The following is a 19,675-nucleotide window of genomic DNA, read 5'->3' as shown; positions in this document are numbered from 1 at the left end:
GTCAGTCCTCTCGTACAGGGGAGGATCCGGTCTCGGTTGGGATTCGAACCCACGCCGTCGAGGTGTTGAGCCCCGGCGCTCATGGGCCGATTTTCTAACCGGCGCTACCGCTCGGCTTTCGCGGACCCGCGTACGACAGTAGAAAAAGTTAAACTGATGGTTCTAGTTAACGAAACACATATCACGGAAGTTGAAGTTTCACATACCAGGATACCGTGTCGAATCTTGTTTGTCAAACTCGCGACATACTGGAGGAGTTACAATATATGCCAGAGACCCGGTTGTATTCAATGTTTTATCCCCTTAAAGGGGACGGGAAACGAAGCGTAATCGCTAGCGTCATCGTGGTATTCTGCTGGTCAATCTGTCAAAAAGAATTTTGGCTCACCTACCCTATAATCGCATGCGTAATCTTGTCAGAACGTAAACAAACGAATCAATAGTTCATTCATCCGTGATTAGTTATCAAATTTCTATGATTATTTAGCGTAGTTTTTGTATTTATTACAATAAACAACAAAATAATAGCAGTAGCTTCAACAAATGTTGCCATTTTTACCAAATCGCAAAACATAAACAAAGCAAAGATGACGCTTGGCCTGAATATCGACGATACACGAGAGACCAGCGATTACGCTTCGTTTACCGTGCCCTTTAAATGAAATGAAAGAAGGCAACTGGTTTTTTGGTATTGCGGTAGCTCGCAGTGTGACAGCGGCGAACTATGGAGTTGTTTATCATTCACCTAGTTCTAGTGACTCTGGGTTCGTAGGTGTTTTGGACGGGTGGCTGAACAGATTCATCGATTTCAATAAACGTAATATTGTGGTTGGTGACTTAACACGTTGCGTACCAAGCGTTTTAGCACAATTTTTAGTACAATTTTTCTAATTACAATTTGTTTATAATATTTGTTAAACCGATTGTTTTCGAAGGCCAAGCAAAAACTTAGCTTCCCAAAATATTTATATAAAATATTACAATAATTTTTATGTTGCATTTTCATTTATTTATAGGTCAAAAACTTTTTTGTACTAAAACTGCCGTCACCCATATTTGGGTGACGCGGTACGCAACGTGTTAAATATCGATTGGTTGAACACTGAAAAGTCGGTTCCCTTAACACTAGAATCCAAATTGGGATCATTTTGACCCCAACGCAATTTTCGATTTTAATATCTCGTAAACGGCTGAATATTTTTACAAAAAAAAAACAAGGCTTTCATAAAATCCAAAATTATATCTAAAACAAAAATTTCAGATTTTTCTGTTCGACCAGTTCCGAGAACCAACTTGACTATACCTAGAATGCTTTTTAGGGGTCATTTTGACCCCTACTTGTAAAACGCTATAACTTCACTATTTTTGAAGATTTTTCAAATCCGTAAACTGTCACTTTTTAGTATATTTGTTGATTATCTTTTGGCGTTTTTGGTTTTTCGATGCATTTCTTCATAATTCCGCAAGCTCGGTGTATAGCAAAAACGGTCGAAATTGCGTTTTTTTCAGCTTTTATTCAATCAAAATCTTTGAATTAAACCTAGAAAAAAAAGTGTGCGCTAGAAAGTTAGTATGGTGAGCAACATTTAAAAAATAAAATCATATTTTTGCCATTACAAATGACTCCATAAATTGGCCGCAAAGATTAAAAATAACGCCAATTCCCATAGTAACGCATCACGCATAACGCTTCGAAACGCTCGCATACGGAATAACGGAACAAAGCGCAGAACGGAAACTTCCTATGGAAAATGTTAAAATCCACATCTTTAAGATCAAGTTGTGGCGTTATTTGTTAACTAAAAAATATGATATTATTTTTCAAAGGTGGCCTAATATATCAACATCATAGCGCACACTTTGTTTTCTAAATTTACATTATACATTTTGAAAGAATAAAAATTGAAAAGGATTAAAATTCGACTCATATCGATCTTTTTTGCTATACACCGAGCCAGCGGAATGGTGAAGTGGTACATCAAAAAACTAAAAACGCCCAAAGATAGTCAATAAATATACTAAAACGTAACAGTTTACGGATTTGAAAAATCTTCAAAAATAGTGAAGTTATAGCGTTTTCAAAATAGGGCTCAAATGACCCCTAAAAAGCATTCGGGCAAGTTTCCAAAGCAATGTATTCTAGTGTTAAAAAGAGCAATGGAAGCAGTCAACTTGAAACAACTGGTTAACCAGCCGAATCGCATCACGAGGCTGAGTAGAACCCTGATTGATCTGTGTACTGCAATGTTGAGTCTTTGTCAGTTGCTACGGTGTCGGCTCTCAAGATAACTGACCACGAGACTCTAGGGTTGAGCCTTCGTAATGAGCATTCCAACATAGTCCAAAAACGTATTTCTTATTTGACCGGATACTCCAAACCATCTCTTTGTAATTTCGTTAGAGAGGGTTTGCAGAGTACAATTTCTGGTTTTAACGAAACGGCTAAAGCAGTGATGTCAAACTCGTTTCACCTCGCGGGCCGCATTTCCTGCCAAAATAGGTTCGCGGGCCACATTTCCTCCCAAAACAGGTTCGCGGGCCAAACCATATAATTGATTGGATTGATGAAAATATGTTCTTATCAATGTGGTTTTATCTTAACTGTCAATCATGTTTTACATTTTCAATTTTTTTCATATTATATTACTTCTTATAAAATTTACAAATTTTGAGTAAAAGAGAGGGTTTGTCGCTCAATCGTTTGCCAAATTTTAACGAATTCAAATCAAGTTTATTGAAATATATGTTGCACTTCAACACTATTGTGTATTTGTAAAGATTTTAGAAAAGTTAAGGTATATAATTACCATGGCTTATTGATCCGCATCTGTTATTTTGTTTGGAATGGTCTTGTAGTTCATCACATTTGTTTCCTATAAGCACTATTTATCCACTTGCCTAGAAAAATCTGTGTAAAACCTTTGCTGTTGTCAACCGCTACATGTCGGCGTGAAGTGGATCAAAGTTGCTTATAACTTTCTTATTGAAATTGTTTAAATTGACATTCGTTCATTTCTTTTGCAATTCGAAGTTCGTGAAACGATTTACATTAAATAATTTGCTATTGAAAGGAAAGCCAATACTCAAGGATCTAAACTTTCGATGTATTGTTTCAAAGGGGTCGCGGGCCGCACCCAATGTTCTCGCGGGCCGCATGTTTGACATCCCTGGGCTAAAGTATTGTGGGTTACTCTGGAAAACGCCATGAAAACCTTTACAGTGGATCGAACTATGGCCTTTAGGGATTCAAACAAGTGGTATAACACAGATCTAGCAATGCTTAGGAGCAGGAGGGACTGTGCCTATGCAAAGTTCTTAAGGACAAACATTTCTCAGCAGTAGTGGGAATACACCGCTTTGAGGAATGAATATACACAACGTCTGAAAGAAACAAGGCAACAGTTTTTTAGCAACCAGATCAGGGACCACCAAGGTAATAGCAGGGGACTGTGGAAAGTCCTCAAGTCTATGATAAAGCCAGAGGATAAGCCTGGTTTAAGTGTAACATTTGAAGGATGTGCCATTTTTGAGGAAAACACCATTGCTGAAACATTTAACACTTTTTTTGTTGATAGTGTCAACTCTATTCATCAAAGTATTCCTTCCGTGGCTGAACCTTTGACATTGAGACCAAATAGTAACCCAGGACAACAATTCAAGTTCGAACCAATATCGATTGAAAAGCTCAAATCGATTTGTTTTAGCTTAGAGAACAAGGCTGGAATTAGCAAAGTGAATGCTCAGGTACTGCGTGACTGTTTCCATTTCCATGGGGGGGTCCTTCTTTCACTGATCAACCAATTATTGGAGGAGGGTATTTTTCCTGACTCGTGGAGGGAGTCTCCAGTAGTGCCAATTCCTAAAGTGTCAGGAGCCACCAATGCGGAGGAGTTTCGTCCGATTAACATGCTTCATATACTTGAAAAGGTGTTGGAACTTGTTGTCAAACAACAACTTGTCCAGTATCTTGACAGGAATAACATGCTGGTGGAGGAACAGTCGGGAATAGAGAAGGACATTCTTGTGAATGAATGCGCTGTACCTTTTATTAGCTAAGTGGAAGGAGTTAATGGAGCGAAAACAACCGATTGTTGCAGTGTTCTTGGATTTGAAACGGGCGTTTGAAACGATATCGCGACCTTTGTTATTGGAAACAATCAAAAGGTTCGGTATCGATGGAGTTGAGTTCGAATGGTTCGCATCTTATCTCAGTGGAAGAACGCAACGAACAATTTTCATGAACTGTTGTTCAAACCCTATCGAAAACATCCTTAGGGTTCCACAAGGAAGTGTTCTTGGGCCAGTGTTGTTTATTATGTATATAAACGACATGAAAAAGGTGTTACAGTCATGCGAAATCAATCTTTTTGCGGACGATACAGTCTTGTTTGTCTCGCGGAAAGATTTAAAACAGGCCAAGGAACTTTTGAATGTCGATTTAGATGGTTGGTTAAAATACAAGAAATTGGCCTTAAACATCAAGAAGACCAATTCATGGTATTGTCTTCGAGACAAATTACTGATCAATCAGCTATTGTCATCAATTAGGAACCAATCGACAGAATCTCCCAGATAAAATATCTAGGAAAAAAAAATTGACAATGTCACCTCAAAAGTGGCAAAAAAGTGTGGTGTGATTAGTAGATTGGGCAACAATCTTATTTTTTTCGGAACATTTCAGCTCTACAAATCGTTAATAGCACCACACTTTGATTTCTGTGCATTAATTTTATTTCTCGGCAATCAAACACAGTTACAGAGACTGCAGAGGTTCCAAAACAGAGTCATGCGAATGATTTTGAGTTGCGGCTGGTATACTCCTTCGGTTGTTATGCTCGACGTCGTACAGTGGATGTCGGTCAAGCAGCGGATAGTGTTCCAAACTGTAGTCTTTGTGTACAAAATTTTGAAAGGCCTGGTACCAACGTATTTGGGGGAAAGGGTAGTGGTTGGGTCTGACGTGCATCGGTATCATACTCGTAATGCCGGTGAGCCAAGACTTCCCAGCTATCTGTCTGGCAACGCCCGAAATTCGTTGTTTTTTAAAGGAGTACAATGGTACAATAGGATGCCGAGAGAGATTAAACAAGCGAGAAATCTAAGGGAGTTCAAACCCTATGCGCCGTATACGTGAAGCAGGTAGTTTGACGCTGTGCTTGTAATATATTTAGTAAATGTTGTCATAAAAATAGGTTTTAACTATTTACGTGTTCCCTGTTCATATAAATTCACATTTTTTTTTTGCCGATTTTTCGACGTGCCATTATTCTAAGGTTGTCTTACAGTGGTACAGGGCCAATAAGATATATTTTGTACCAAAACCAAATTTTTCAGAATTTCGTCCCTATGAAAAATACTGGGCAATCACAAAACTTTGTCTTAGGCAAAGTGGTGTAACAGTTAGAGATGTTCTTGGCAAGAGGAAGTGAACGGAAGTTGCGAAAACGGTGTACCCTTCCACGATACAGGCGCTAATGCAAAACCAAAAACAAAATACGTTAATTTAGAAGAACAGCCACCAAAGAAACATACTTTTCATTTTTTTGTTTTTTTTTAATGGGTTCCCGGTCTATTCAATTTGCTCAGTTGTCTTGGTGCTAGAGTATTTTGTGCGGATCATTTTTGGTCGTTCAATTTCCATTATACGGCATTTAGCGAAAAACAATAGTACAGGTTTCTCACTTTCACAACTTCATTGTTACTATTTACTAATACTACTAAAAATATTTGTTTTTGGCTGACGCCACTAGAGGCGCCACAGTAGCGCGCTTTCTTTGACTCAATTTACTATGGGACAGGCTTTAAGTGATTTTTTCTTACTAGAGAATGCTTATTATGAACCAAATCAACTAATAAAAGTGTACGAATTGCAACATTAATCGACATGAGCGCCACAACATCCACGAAGCAAGAGATGGGCCCATAAATGGAAAAAAGCCAACCGCCGCAAGAAAACTCCGGCGTCCAGTTAAAAACGCCGGACGCACCGGTACTAAAACAAAAAAAGGTCGTTACAGTCCTCTGCTTCCAAGGGGCATTACCAGGATAAAGAAATCCACACCCAGCGTCGCAGTCTTCGTCTCGCGGCCAAGAAGAAGGAGGAGAAGAAAGCACATTAAACCAACATGTAGGAAGAATCCATACGACGACGAGTTGGCCGATGTGTGCATCGTTTGACTGCCATTGACGTTATTGCTTCGTCTCGTCAAGGGACTTTGAAACTGAGATTTTTTAAAATAAAGATTCCCAGAATTGTTTCCAATCAGACACCGCGTTCATTCGATGTGATCGGGTCGTGCACCAACCAACCTAGCGTCGGGTGTATGCGTTGCTTCCCGGTTGTTCCGGTTCCCGATTCCCCATCGGGGGAATAATTTTACAGAGCAATTGAAATCAAAAGGAAATCAGAATCCAATTCTCATGAACAGGATTATCGATATAAGATGGTCTTACCAGGGCTGATACTGTAACAGCATTCAAAGGTGGATTTCATCACATTAAGGAAGCGTTGAATCTTATAGGTAGGCTGACCAAAATGAAAAAAGGGGACAATTCAGGAAGCAAGCATTGTTAAAAAAATGTCTCAATTTGAAATTTGCTTAATCGCCATAATCTGGATTAGAAATTGCAAAAAATTAAGATATCTAATAAGTGGACATATTACCAATGACTGCAAAAATAAGTTGGCCTGTTCAAAACGCGGTGATAAAATTTTTCCTTTCCGTAAAAAAACGCCAGATTTTTGTGAATTTCGGAGCTGAATTCTGTCCTGCTCTTACCGACTACTCAGGAGCTCTATTTAATATTTGACTCAACAGTATTGCCCAGCGGATCGGCTCCAGGATTTTACTCTACGCTGATGAACTTAAAATGTGTCTACATTGACAACGTTTCGTCCTGTGAGTAGTGAAAGTGAAACTCGTGAGGTTTACAATAGTTCACAATGGTCTAACTATTAGTCTTATCCCCCCTAACAGACAAGTTCTCTTCTGTTTGGTTTGGAGACACCGGCCAATAGTCGTTACACCCAATGTATATATGAGCACAAGCTAATTTGCATTTATATACATTGCCTTGTCTTACTGGATACGTTAGATGTGTATGCCATAACGCGAGACCTTAGGTCCGAAGCCTTGTGTTGGATCCCGAAGAACTGGCCACTGACTGATAACTTACTGTTTTCAGCTGATGTGGGTGCCTGCTATCCATCGAGGACAATGTGTATCATTCGACGGTCGGACACTTCGACCGGGAAGCGCGATCGTATCGGGCACGGACGAGCCGCGCGTGGCGTCCGTTTGCGTAAGGCAGTTTGTACCGTTTAGTTTAAGGTAAATCGGAGTTTTAATGTGTACGTGTTCGTCAAAGAAATATAGTTTGCAATTTTTTTTTTTTTTTTATGTGCCACGACATCCCCTAGTGGGACAAGGCCTCTCTCCGAAGAGAGTTTGTGTGACCGAAAGACGGCATATTATAGATCGGTGGTCAGCCGTTCGTAATACCGGAGGGTGCCAGACTTGAGATTCGATCCCACACCTGTGGTGTGGTGTTTCTTCGCGCTACCGCTGCGCCATGGGCAGTTTGCAAATAGAAGAATAGAAGAATTATGTGTGCCCACTAAAAGCAGCAGTTATGCAAAAGAACATAAAACATATAATGGTTTAGGAAACCTAGTGGACTTCAGTTCCTCGGTTCGTAAAGTAAGTGCACTTCCAAGAAATTTTTCCCATTTTAGTTATGACAGTTATGGATAGTAATTGTGATTATCTTAATGCGGGTTAGTTTTAAATTTAAAAAATCTGCATATACAGGCCAACTTGGAGTGATAAATTAAATAAAATATGTTAATGTACTACACAACAACCTTTTACAGATCAGAATAAATTCAAAACTGACGCGATAGCGGCTTGGAAAAGAGCGATCAGATCTACTGCTCCAAAGCAGCGTATTCTAGAGTTAAATACATTTTACAAACTAATTACGACGTTTCTTCAAGTACAAGTACTTCATTTCATGATATATGAATTTAAAGTGACAGTAAATAATTAAATTGTAATATGTATATGCGGACATAACTGCTTCGAAAACAAATGCAGCAATTCGTCTCACATGACAAATAGTAGCAATCAGCAATCACTCACCATACTTGAAACGATCGATTGCTAAAGAACTCCCATCAACAGTTGTTTTCATCTTCAAAACCATGCAAAACATGCATACTTCCTTAGTAACAGAAGAAGCTTAAACTTTGAGACTGACCAAAAGTAGCTCACGACACTTTGTTATCTCCTTTTCATCTTTGTTTCCTCACAAACATCACTTAAATACACTGAAATGGATCAACGGATACATAAATAAATTAGAAAACTATCTATACAATCATATGTATACAATAACATTAAAAATTATGAATAAACGCTTATGAGTGCCTTCAGTTATCTTTACAACTTTACACTGTTTTCAGGGCCAATTCGTCGGCATCAAGCTGCTCTTTGTTGGTAGTAGGCAGTCAATTGCACGCGCACGGTTTTCGTTTGGCATCGTTAGGAACCAGTTTGGGCTTATTAAGTTTAACTTTACCGTTATCGGTAGCAACATTGGCGCGACGAGAAAAGGTCGCGTTGTTGTCGCGGCACCGGTAAAATAAAACGAAGGTAAAGTAAAACGAAGTGGAAAGAAAGAAACGAAGTGAGTGCATCAAAATGAAGCACACTGGAGGACCGACACTGGCGGACCGACACTCGCGGACCGACACTGGCGGACCGACACTGGCGGACCGACACTGGTGGACCGACGCGACTCATGAATTCGTCAATCCATAGGGGTCAACGTGGCGTGAAGGGAAACTTCACCGTCACTCTGGTCGTCCATGGGACTGATATGGCGGTTAACGTGTTAAGATGTATTCTGGAGTTGTTTGAGATCCGTGACGAAGCCTGAGTAAGCAGTAATCTTTGAGGAAATACATTCATTAATGGTTCCCACCCGAGCAAGCGAAAGAAAGTACTGAAAAGGGATTGAACTGTATGCACTTCCTGTTGGAACATGCATTTGATTCGGATTCCCGCTGAGTCTTGTTCGAATCTCTTATTTGGAAAAATCATCCTTATAAACTACCAAAATTTAGCTCAGGGATAAAATGTGTATGTGTAACAAGCAGAAATTACCAGTAAGTCTGTCCCATATTTTGTTTATGTTTGTTTTATTTCCATAATTACTTGTTCATTTCTTTAAGTGCCATGTCGTTACGAAATACAACAACCTGACATATAAATCAATCGTACCGTTAAAATAGACATCTCTTCCGCTTTTAACTGTAATTTTCTCTCATATGAAATTGCCTTCCAAATATGTCGAATATGCTGCTGGGTTTTACTCGACTTACGTTTATGTATTCTAAATTTTGCAAATATTATTTCTCTTTTTCCTCTCCTTCTCTCCCTGGCTCTCTTTCTTTCTCTTTATCCACTTATCTAACTATCTACCTTGTAAGTCTCATTTGCTGGCACAGTTGGTATTTCGACACGTGCCGCTTTTTTCGCATTGGCCGATGATTTTATTTTGATTTGTTTTGCGTTATTCCGTACATGCTGGTGACCCTGAATTGTCCGGCCGTCTTTGCGTCAGCCGAGACGAGAACAGGGGGTGCCAAAGAAAACGTCCTAACGGGAAGACTTCATTCGTTCATTAAAAAAAAAAAACCACGCCAGTACCCCGACTAACGTCCGCCCCGCGCCAACCAAACCCCACCAAACAAATAGCTACCAAATCCTAAATCGTTCCACCCGGGGTTCGTATACGCGGGAAAGTTAAGCCTAAAGATTAGTTGTTATTGAGAAATGGGCTAAGACACGTGTAGAAAATGTCGGAATTTAGTGTGAAAGGATTTGCGGATGAATCGTGCACGTGTGCGGGGGTGTGTGTGTGCTGGTGGGATAAACAATTGTTATATGCTTCTAAATAATGTAACCATACTGCTCTTTTAAGCTCTGTTCATCAAGCTAACGCTTGCGGCGATGGAAACCGCGGCAGTTTGCTCGGTTGCGAGCTGAAATAGCTCCCCGGATACACTTAGTAAAATATAATAAAAGCAATCGATAAACGGCATTGTTGCTCGTCGTCATCTCGTGAACTAAGAGTGAATATAGTGGTGGAACATGCCAATGTAACAACAGTACATATATTATTCGTTCGTATCACTATAGAAAGGGACCGGGAAGATGGTCGTTGTAAGCGACGAGTGGAAAGGATCTGTTGCTTTCAGCTCAACAGTTGGCTTGCATTCTTAAACATAAGTTACTTGTACCAATTTACGTACCTCGCGAGCTTATATACAAACGTAGAAAAAGCTCTCCAGCTCGGCTTTGCACTACTGGCTGTGGCTACCGGAACTAGGTACGTGCGGAAATGAATCTTAATACCGTCCATGCTGAACATCAGAACAAACACAACCATGGAGGGTGCACTCCAACCAGCCTAGCCAAAACAATATACATTGGGTGTCACTGCTTCGGGGTTTGCCCCCGTAGCGCATGCCACTTTATCGAGTTATTCTACCCATCCATATAATTATAAACTGGTATAAGTAGCCTATGGTTAGTAAACTAATTGTCGTTACTGGCAACAATGCCACGCGCGGCGAAGCTAGCTGGGACATCGACAGACCACGATCGGCCCTTTTTGATTCGAACCTCCGAGCGAGCAGGTCCAGTTAAGCGATTTATTATTCAAAGTTAGATTAAGTTTAGTTTAGGTTAGGTTTAATGAGAGTATAATAAATTTATAACGTTTTTTGAAAACATAATTATATATTAAGATACATTTATGTAGTATTAAAGTTTAATGAAGATGATATTTTACATATAGTATGTACATGACGATCGCTGCGTTATATACATACCACATACATATCGTAGAAAATGTAATGTGTCTATGTCAAAATTGTTTTCTATCGTTTAAAAAATCAGGGGTCACAAATACTTCTCACCTCGCCAGAACGCATTCTGGTCCGATCAATTGCTTTCACCTCACTGCTTCCAATGCGCATAAAAGCAACGGTGATCCGTCCTCCGTCCTATCCTCGATTCTCAGTATCGCAATATATTCGTGCTGTCCCACGCAATTCTTGGCAATGTTTCCTGTCCGGACGGAACTCGGCAAGGGAGGGACACATCCGTCCGCACCCGTTCCCCTGCAGCGTACGAGAGCGGCTTAAGCTTTCACACGCTCTCGGACGCTATCTTCGTCGGCAGCTCGTTGGTGGTGTTGGTGGCGACGAAAAATTGGCGTGTTGGAAACCGGGCGTACTGCGAGAGCCGCTCGAGCACGCAGGAAGATGACAGCCGGGCCTCGGCATCGTGATCCCAGCAGTCCTCCATCGTTTCACAGATTGCATTCAGGCCCTGTGAATTGTGGTACGCGAGATTGAAGGCGTTGATACATAGAATTGAAATGGTATTGCATTGAATTTTACTCACCGCATGGTTTCGCCAGGGATCAAAGATGCTCGGGCGCAATTTCTTCGTCACCACGTTTTCCTGCATTTCCTCCAGCGTCGGGTGGGGGCCAAGCTCGGTTTCGAATGGCAATCGGTACTCGTCGACTGGGCCGCCGTGAACGGTGCAGCGTGATACCAGCTCCCACAGGACGAGCCCACACGCGTACACGTCGATGCGCAGGAATGCGTCCCGGGTGAAATTGATCGCTCCCTCGAGCACCTCCGGTGCCATGTAGCGGCGCGTACCGACCTGTCCGTGCGTATCACCGCACGATTTTCCTACGGGCGACAAATGTTAGAGGAGTAACATGGAGGGGAAAAAGCGTTGAGAACAAACGAAAATATCCAATCCAAGGATTTAAAACATGGCACAAGTTTAAAGTGAAGCGAAAACCGACCACAACGATTCAAACGAGGTTTTGATTGACGTTGGAGATGCAAACACAATAAGGCTTCTTGACCCGAGCTCCGGAAGTGTTTATCATGGAAGTAGTGCAAGGATTGTAAAGGAAATTTAACTAACCTGGTGTGAATACTAGGGCCAAGCCGAAATCAGCGATGCACGCAGTAAGATCCGCCTTGAGCAGCACGTTTTTGCTCTTGAAATCACGGTGGGCTATCGAGGGTTTGAGACCGTCGGTGCGCGTACCCTGTACCTCCTCGTGCAGGTGCGTAAGACCACGCGCCATCGTACTGGCAATCTTGCATAGGTCTGTCCAGCTGACGGTGTGTGCCTTCAGAAAATCACACAACGACCCATTTTCACAGTAGGCCGTGATGAGCCAGAAGTCCGTGCTGGCCATGTCGACACGCTTTTCGCAGCCGATAAACTCCAGAATGTTGGGGTGGTTCATACGAGGCAGCTAGAAACGGGGTGAGGATGCCAATGGCGTTAGCGTGCGTGCGTTTAGGAAAGGTACTGTCCTGAATGATGAAGCTACCTTGAAAATGTCCTGCTCGGTGATCCACGACTGGCGCTCCTGCATGGGGAAAATCTTAACCGCCACCTCCTGGTTACCCAGCTGTGCGCGCCATACCACACCGAATCGTCCACGGGCTTTGATGTCCTTGAGGTCAATCGGCCGGTTGGAAATGTTGGTGGACGAGCTCGAAATGTCCGGTTCAACCTATGTGTGGGAGGGGAAAAGAAAGCGTTAGAAAACGAAAACGGACCATGACGAGATACCAACCGTTGGAATTTCGTTGAACATAGCTTGCTTCTGATGGGTGAAATAGTAGGCCCACAGCAAGATCAGCGCAATCACAAAGGACGTGAGTGAGATGACGGTAATGATTGGCCAGTTGGCCTCCGCGGCAACCGACTCAGCCAACTCCGGTGCCTTCGTTGAGATCGGGACCCATTTTTGCTCCTTGTTGCATAGGTTACCGCGACAGCAGCAGAAGTTGAGATTTTTCCTCATATCGGTTGACGTGTCGACGCACTCGGTATGATTGCAGTCGGTCGGGTGCGTAAAGCAACCTTTCATCGTTACGTTGATCTCGTCTAAAATGATGCAGGTCGAATACAGATTATGGAAACGGTAAATCAAATTAGATCGATCTATGAGCTTAAAGCAGCTCCATAACTTACTGGTCACATTGTTCGTCATCCACACGACGAAACACCCTCCGCACCGTTCGGGCTTCGTCTCGTCACAAACTTCCTCTCCTTCCATGCACTCTCCATCCTTGCACGCGTACGTTACGCACCGAAGTTCATCTGCAAGGCGTGCCCGACTCAGCGAACCCTTTATAACCATCAGCACTGGAAACCGAGAGCACGAGAGGCCCAAGAGGAAAGAAACACATTATGAAACATGTGTATTGCACTATTTTTGGCATACACTTCTATATATGATCGGAGCGATCCGCTCTGCCTCTCCTAGCCCGTGCACGCCTGCCACTATCTGCTTAAAATACAGTCGACTCTCGATAATTCAAACGTTCGATAATTCGAAACTCTCGATAATTCGAAGTATATTAGTAGTCCCTTGGAAAACTCTTACTATTTCGAATAAAAACAATACGATTTGGTACACTCGATAATTCGAAGTAAAATTCAAAGCTAGTTTGCTCTCTTCACGCGGTAATTCGAAGCTGTACCCACTCAACTCGCAACAATTCGAAGTTCTGAGCAAGTTGAAACGTGGTAGAACGCGTCACATTGTGGGTGCCCTGTAACACTCTGTTGAATGGATACGAAAATGTTCGTCCGAATTAGACTACATGGTGTAGACGGGCGGACGGACATATTTGGGGCACAACTGCTTTGTAGGAAGGTGCACAAAGAAAAGTGAAGAAAAAACAGTTAGCGAAAACCGTAGCTGCTTATTTCCTACCACTCTTGATAATTCGAACTCTCGATAAATCGAACTTTTTTCTGGGTCCCTCCAACTTCGAATTATCGAGAGTCGACTGTAATAATATGCGTGAGCAATCGCTTCGTAGACGCAACGGGTAGGCGAACGAAATGCACTCGGTGAATAGAAAAGAATGTTTACTTACGGGAGAGGTAGAAAAGAAAATGCACCAAGCCACACATTGTGCCCTTATGCCTCTGTGGCTTGAGTTTGGAAAAGTTATGCGCAACGATTACGCTTACACGATACACACTGCACTATTGAATATTGGCTTATTGCATGTTAGAGAGGTAAGAGATACCGATCGGTATGTCAAGCCTTTCGCGATAGGTACCAATTGTAGAAGAGATTCTATTCTATTTATTCTTTTCCGCTCCTCAAATAATTTAGTATTGGCAGAATCGGGATTCGGAAGATTTGATCCCTAGACGGATTCTAAAGACTCGGATCCCATCCGACAGATTCTACACATTTGGATCCCATTTGGCGGGCTCCAACTGCCGATAGGTTGGAGTGGTGCCGTTTGATGTTTCTCGGCGTCTTTCTCGATGTAATCGCTGAAGTGCAGGTGGCGGTGACGTAGCGCAGGATAGATTTAACTTAACTTTCACTGTTTTTAACTGTACTGCCACTTCACTATCCGAATGTCCAATCTATTCGGGCGCCAGTTAACGTTCCTGGATTTCGGGGGTGAAATCAATAACAACCAGGTTCTTTGAGTTCTGCGTCTTTACGACGTTTATTATTCGACTGGTGTACTGAGAGTGATCCATACATTGCTTGACTAGCTTTTATATTATTCTATAAGGTATAGTTCATGAATGTGGTAATTAAGCATAAGACATATCGGCTTACCCACCTCATTTATAGGGGCAATGATGCTGTATCACACATACAGAGCATACTACCCATAACAACATTAAGCATACTGCAGATTTTGGCAGTATATACCTGATTGGTAATTAAGCATAAGACATATCGGCTTACCCTCTTTCTCTTCAACAGCTACCACCAATGTAATCACGACCACTGTTAACCACGACCGTGACAGTAAAAAAAAAAAGAAAGAATATCGAATCAAGTGTGCATTACAGGTAGTGGCTAGGTGAGGGAAGAGGAAAGATAGCGGAATGAGGAGGGAAAACAGACCTAGAGTGGATATTATTTTTGAACCTAGATGGATAATTTTTTTCGAACCCACTATTTTGAATTTGAACCCACCATCAAATTTGAATCTGACAGCCCGTCAACATCGCTGTCAAATCGGGTCGAAATTTACTGCGCATCGTGCCCTGGACCGACCCGTTTTCGCCCGACCCGTACGTCAAAATCTTTGCGGTTCGTGTAGCCGCGTTTTGTGGTACCAATTCAGTGAGCCACGCTACACGAGCCGCAAACTCAAAAACTTTGCGGCGCAAAGAGGTTTTTGTTTTTGATTTTTCAGTTAACTCAAAAATCTTCCTTCAAAGCAAACAAGATCTTATTTCAATTCACACAAAAAGTAAAAGATGGATAATCTGTTGATGAGTGAAGTGTGGCTAACTACCCTATCGCGGGTCATCGAGTTGAGTACCCAAAACTTGCAACAACGCAACAGGCGTATTGTGCTGAGGCAAGAAGATGGCAACCGTTTGCTGGACAATACTGTAGCAGAGCAAGCACATGAAAATATAATTAACTTTCTTTGCTTCAAGAAGGAAGATTTTGATGTTCTCAAGTTACATAAAAAGTGGTAGGATAAAATATTTTAATCTTTATCATTAAACTTTTTGAAACTTTTGGATAAAATCAGTTGATGGGCCGGACTTTGCCGACCCCTGATCTATGATGAAGTTATAATTGATATTCTAGCTATAAAATGACAAAATATTACCTTCTTCTTCTTCTTTCGCTATGCGAGTCGGGGTATATCCTCCTACGCTAAGTCGAACGTTTGTTCCCTTACTCGTAATCAGAGGCGTACCGACTCTGTCCGAACTCCTATGAAGGGGCTCGTCCTTTAGGACCGGCTAATAATAGCCATATGTCCACCCGCCGGCCACGGGAGGGATAATTCCTTCCGTTGTCAGGACACAAGAACTCGTGGTCCGCTTGATTGACTCAAACAGAACGAGATGTGCGGCAGCTAGGATTTTTCTGACCTGAGCTCCAGCTCGGGGTGACCACGCGGTCGTGCCGTAACCTTACTTTTCCGCTAACCCTTTCAGGAAACTTATGCACTGCTAACATCCGCTCTGATGCACTACCGAACTGGAACTGAAAAAATATTACCGTAACTACAAAAGAAACACGTAAATTTATCACCATATGTTCGTTTATTTTGTTTTTGAGATTTGTTATGTTTACATTTATTTCTTTTTCGTTTTCTTCTTCTGACGCATTTGAGTTTGCGGTTAGCTGCCAAAAACTTCGCGAGTGCAGTTTTCAGCTCACGGAGCTGAAAAGTTTTTGACGCAAACTTTTCGGTTGTTCCCCTCTTCGCGCCGCAAAGTTTTTGAGTTTGCGGGTCGTGTAGCGGGGCTCTTATTTCGCTCTTGTTAACGTTAAATTCGTTAGTAGCGGATTTACTCGTATCGATTTCATTGGGTTTAATTCGAGATAGAGCATCCGCTACTACGTTTTCCTTTCCCGGTTTGTAGATAATCTCTATGTTATCGTTTGAATTGTTTCTAACTGCTACTATAGCTCTACCTTCCTTACTGTTATAAATGCCGGGAAGGATTGGCAATTCCTTAAGATTTATTTCATCGTTTACAATGAAGTCGCCTTCCGTTTCTGACAGTATTGGAATAAGGTGACTTTCTTGGGCGTTAAGAGTGCATGTTTCTTGTGAGAGGTGCTTTTTCTCGAGATGCAATATTTTCCTTCCTATTTTGATTTATCCTTCCTTTCCTTATATCCAGTGAAGTATGTCTCGTAAAGTTTCATACCCTATTAGGCCGTCAAAAAAAATTATGAAAATCGAAAATATTGAATTTAATCTTCTTATTTATATTGAATACGTCGAAAGATGCTAACTTTGTAATGATGTGTTTGCCTTTGGCGTTTGTCACGAATATATCTTTTTCAGTTTTGCAGTTCTGTAGATTCACGTGAGCAGTTGATATATAATTTTTGTTGGCGCATGTATCAATAAAAAATTTAAGGACTTCCTTAGTTGTGAATATTTCTAAATAGGGAATAAAATTATTGTTTATCAAAGTTCTTCCTTTTTTTCTGATTCATGAGAAAATTTAGCTCATCCAGTTCAGTATCATTTGTGTTTGTAAATTGTTCTATATCATTATTATTTATCTGCATTTTAGAATTCACGGTTCTCATTGAGGCATCACTAGCCGTAATCTGTAGGGGCTCGTACTTTCCAGATAAAGGCTTTGGACTTTGTCCTATCTTACGCGATCCGTACGACGTTGACGGTAGCTCGTATGTATCCGGTTTTTTTTTGTCGATCCTGTATCGGTAAGCGTTCTAACTTTTTTCGGTATGCAGCGTTCGTTTATATATTTTGCGGATATGGAATACGCTTCGTCTATATTTTTCGGTTTGCTACCCCTAACGTATGAGGATAACGATCCCTCAAGGACATCGATGAAGCGTGTGATTGTGATAACTCCAATCAAATTATGGACCCCTTCAATAAAATTTTTATATTCTTCGGTCACTGCGGTGATTGCCCTTATTTTAGATGAAACGCTTTTTAGGTTGTTATAATATTCTAGCAGGGTCTTATTTCCCTGCTTTTCGTAGAAAAGGATTTGTAAATGGGAAGTTCAATCCCTTTTATCGTCAAAGAAGTTTTGCAATACTTCCTTTATCTCGGGCCACGTGCTAACATTCCCGGCGACAATTATTGCTTCTCTAGCTTCCCCGATTATTTTGTTTTTCACTGCCCTAACTATTTGGTCGTAAATTGCACTATTCTTATACTAGTCAAAGAGTTGAAGCGCTCACTCTCTACGTCCTCGATCCACACGCGAGTTTCGTGTTTTTTTTCCTTCGTAGGTGGGTAGGTAGCGGATGATGTCCGGCGTTCTAAAATGTATGATAGACTCGCTTGACCACGCTTTCAGGCTATTCATTTCCCTGACGAGTTCGTTTTGCGCGTTAGTGAGTTGCCGAATGTGTTCCATCAACTCTTCCTGTGTATAGTTTGGTTCCATTGTTTCCACTAAACACACTTTACTCACGGCCAGAATATTTTCTCTGCTTCCTTTGGTGCTGCAGCGCGTGCTCTGGAGCGTTCTGAGTATTACAGCCTTTTACGATGGATAGCATAAGTTGAAACGCGTTGAACGCCTTTGTAAACTCCGTTATCGCATCTGGAAACTGGAATATGACATCTTGCAATCCTTCATCGCGTTTGTCACCTTCATTAATGATTCTTTGAACTCGAATATGACATCCTTAAACTTCATTATCGCCCTGTCAGCTTGCAGGCCAGTTTGTTTTGGGTTTCATAGATGCAAATTGTGTACACATACATATATGGTTAACCATTCGAAAAAGATCATCTCCCACAATTGTGATATCATCTGCCACGATTGTTGTATACATGCCTCACTTGGCTTGTTATCTGTCACGTTTGTGAAATCATCTACTGAGTTTGTGATATCATCTGATTATTTTGTCTAATCAAATGGTAAACCCTGTAAGTAGGTTGAAGCCTTTGCAATGGGTCACAACCTTCATCGCGCCGAAACGATCCTCCACGACCTGTTCCGCTTGCATGTGGAGTGGGTCGTCAAAGAGCAGCAGCAGCAGCAACCCGTCTTTGGAACCCGCCACAAGCTCACCATCGCGCTGCGCACAAATCATTGATAATGACCCCGCATATGCCTGCTTCATGAAGCGGCCGATAACGTTGGAGCACATGGGTTTGCTCTCTTGCGCGAACGAGATCGCCGCCTACGACTTTTCGCTGCCCTCGAACACATCCATTCGCTTGTACTGCATGCCGTGATGTTTCAGCGACCGGAATGTGATATGGTTAATCCCGATCGTGATGATCTGCCCTTCCTCGATCGGATGGAACGTCTCGATGATCTTTCGTTCCCTCTCCGCCGTCTGCTCGTCCCAAGTAGAGATCTTATCCGCAAGTCGTCGATCACAGCCCGAACGTTTCCGCTGTCCGAGCAACTAAACGACAGGCAGCTGATCGTCCCGGTAAACTCCCCGCAACCGATCTGGTTAAGCATGACGTGCGCCACCGAGTTCGAGACGAGAATGTGGGGTAGAGAGTCGTGGCGATCGTTGCCACCGTATTGGCCGCTCGCTTCTAGCAGCTTGACATCGTACGTCTGCCCAAGGTCGGCAGTGCTCGCGATCGGCCGGGCGTTGATGCACATATCGTCGTTTGTGATGCACACATTATGGTTTTTGCGCTGAACGTCGATCAGCCGCACCAAATCCCGATCAACCATCGTCGTTTCCTGGGTGCATGATGACATCGTGATCTCGTCAGTTTCGTTTTTCTGCGATACCTCCAAAGTGCATGTGGTTTCCAGAGTGTGTGCTGTTTCGAAAACAAGTGAGGTTCTAACCTTCATGGGCTCCGTTGGTGGCGCGTCACTCCTCGGTCTCCAGGACGGCAAAGATTTCTTTGTAGGCAATTTTTCCCCGTCAACTCCTGTGCCGTACTCCTCCGCGTGGGCAAACATCCAAGGTTGATGATCTCTCCTTTCAACCTCCACTCTTCTCGCGTCGGCAATTTGCAGATCCAGCATCGCCAAATCAAGGAGCATTTTCCGTCTCCATTCTTCTATACGAGCCATTCGACTCGTCTCACTGCGCGTCGTTGCTTCGGCGGATGTGTCGCTTG

General features: G+C 42.2%; 1 protein-coding gene across 1 annotated transcript; it reads right to left on the bottom strand.

Moving 5' to 3' along the window:
* Positions 1-10,936: 10,936 nt before the first annotated feature.
* LOC131289223 (activin receptor type-2A-like) lies at positions 10,937-14,137 on the bottom strand. The gene is made up of 7 exons (XM_058318438.1): positions 14,003-14,137; positions 13,089-13,262; positions 12,688-13,001; positions 12,439-12,624; positions 12,021-12,360; positions 11,478-11,776; positions 10,937-11,402 (listed from the first exon to the last, which is right to left on the bottom strand). Exons 1-7 carry the CDS (start codon positions 14,037-14,039, stop codon positions 11,220-11,222), a joined length of 1,533 nt encoding a protein of 510 aa, XP_058174421.1. The 5' UTR covers positions 14,040-14,137; the 3' UTR covers positions 10,937-11,219.
* Between the last annotated feature and the right edge of the window lie 5,538 nt (positions 14,138-19,675).

The sequence above is a fragment of the Anopheles ziemanni genome, chromosome 2 (assembly GCF_943734765.1).
Source record: "Anopheles ziemanni chromosome 2, idAnoZiCoDA_A2_x.2, whole genome shotgun sequence".
Classification (NCBI taxonomy): Eukaryota; Metazoa; Arthropoda; class Insecta; order Diptera; family Culicidae; genus Anopheles; species Anopheles ziemanni.
Note: the sequence above shows the minus strand (reverse complement) of the source record. Positions and strands in the feature narration are given on the sequence as shown.

Excerpts from the sequence above, each read along its gene's own strand:
- LOC131289223 (XM_058318438.1), bottom strand. The coding sequence starts at position 14,039 with ATGTGTGGCTTGGTGCATTTTCTTTTCTACCTCTCCC. Across the intron at positions 13,263-14,002 it reads TTTTCTTTTCTACCTCTCCC|TGCTGATGGTTATAAAGGGT; the intron begins GTAAGTAAACAT and ends CTCGGTTTCCAG. Across the intron at positions 11,777-12,020 it reads GGCCCTAGTATTCACACCAG|GAAAATCGTGCGGTGATACG; the intron begins GTTAGTTAAATT and ends TGTCGCCCGTAG.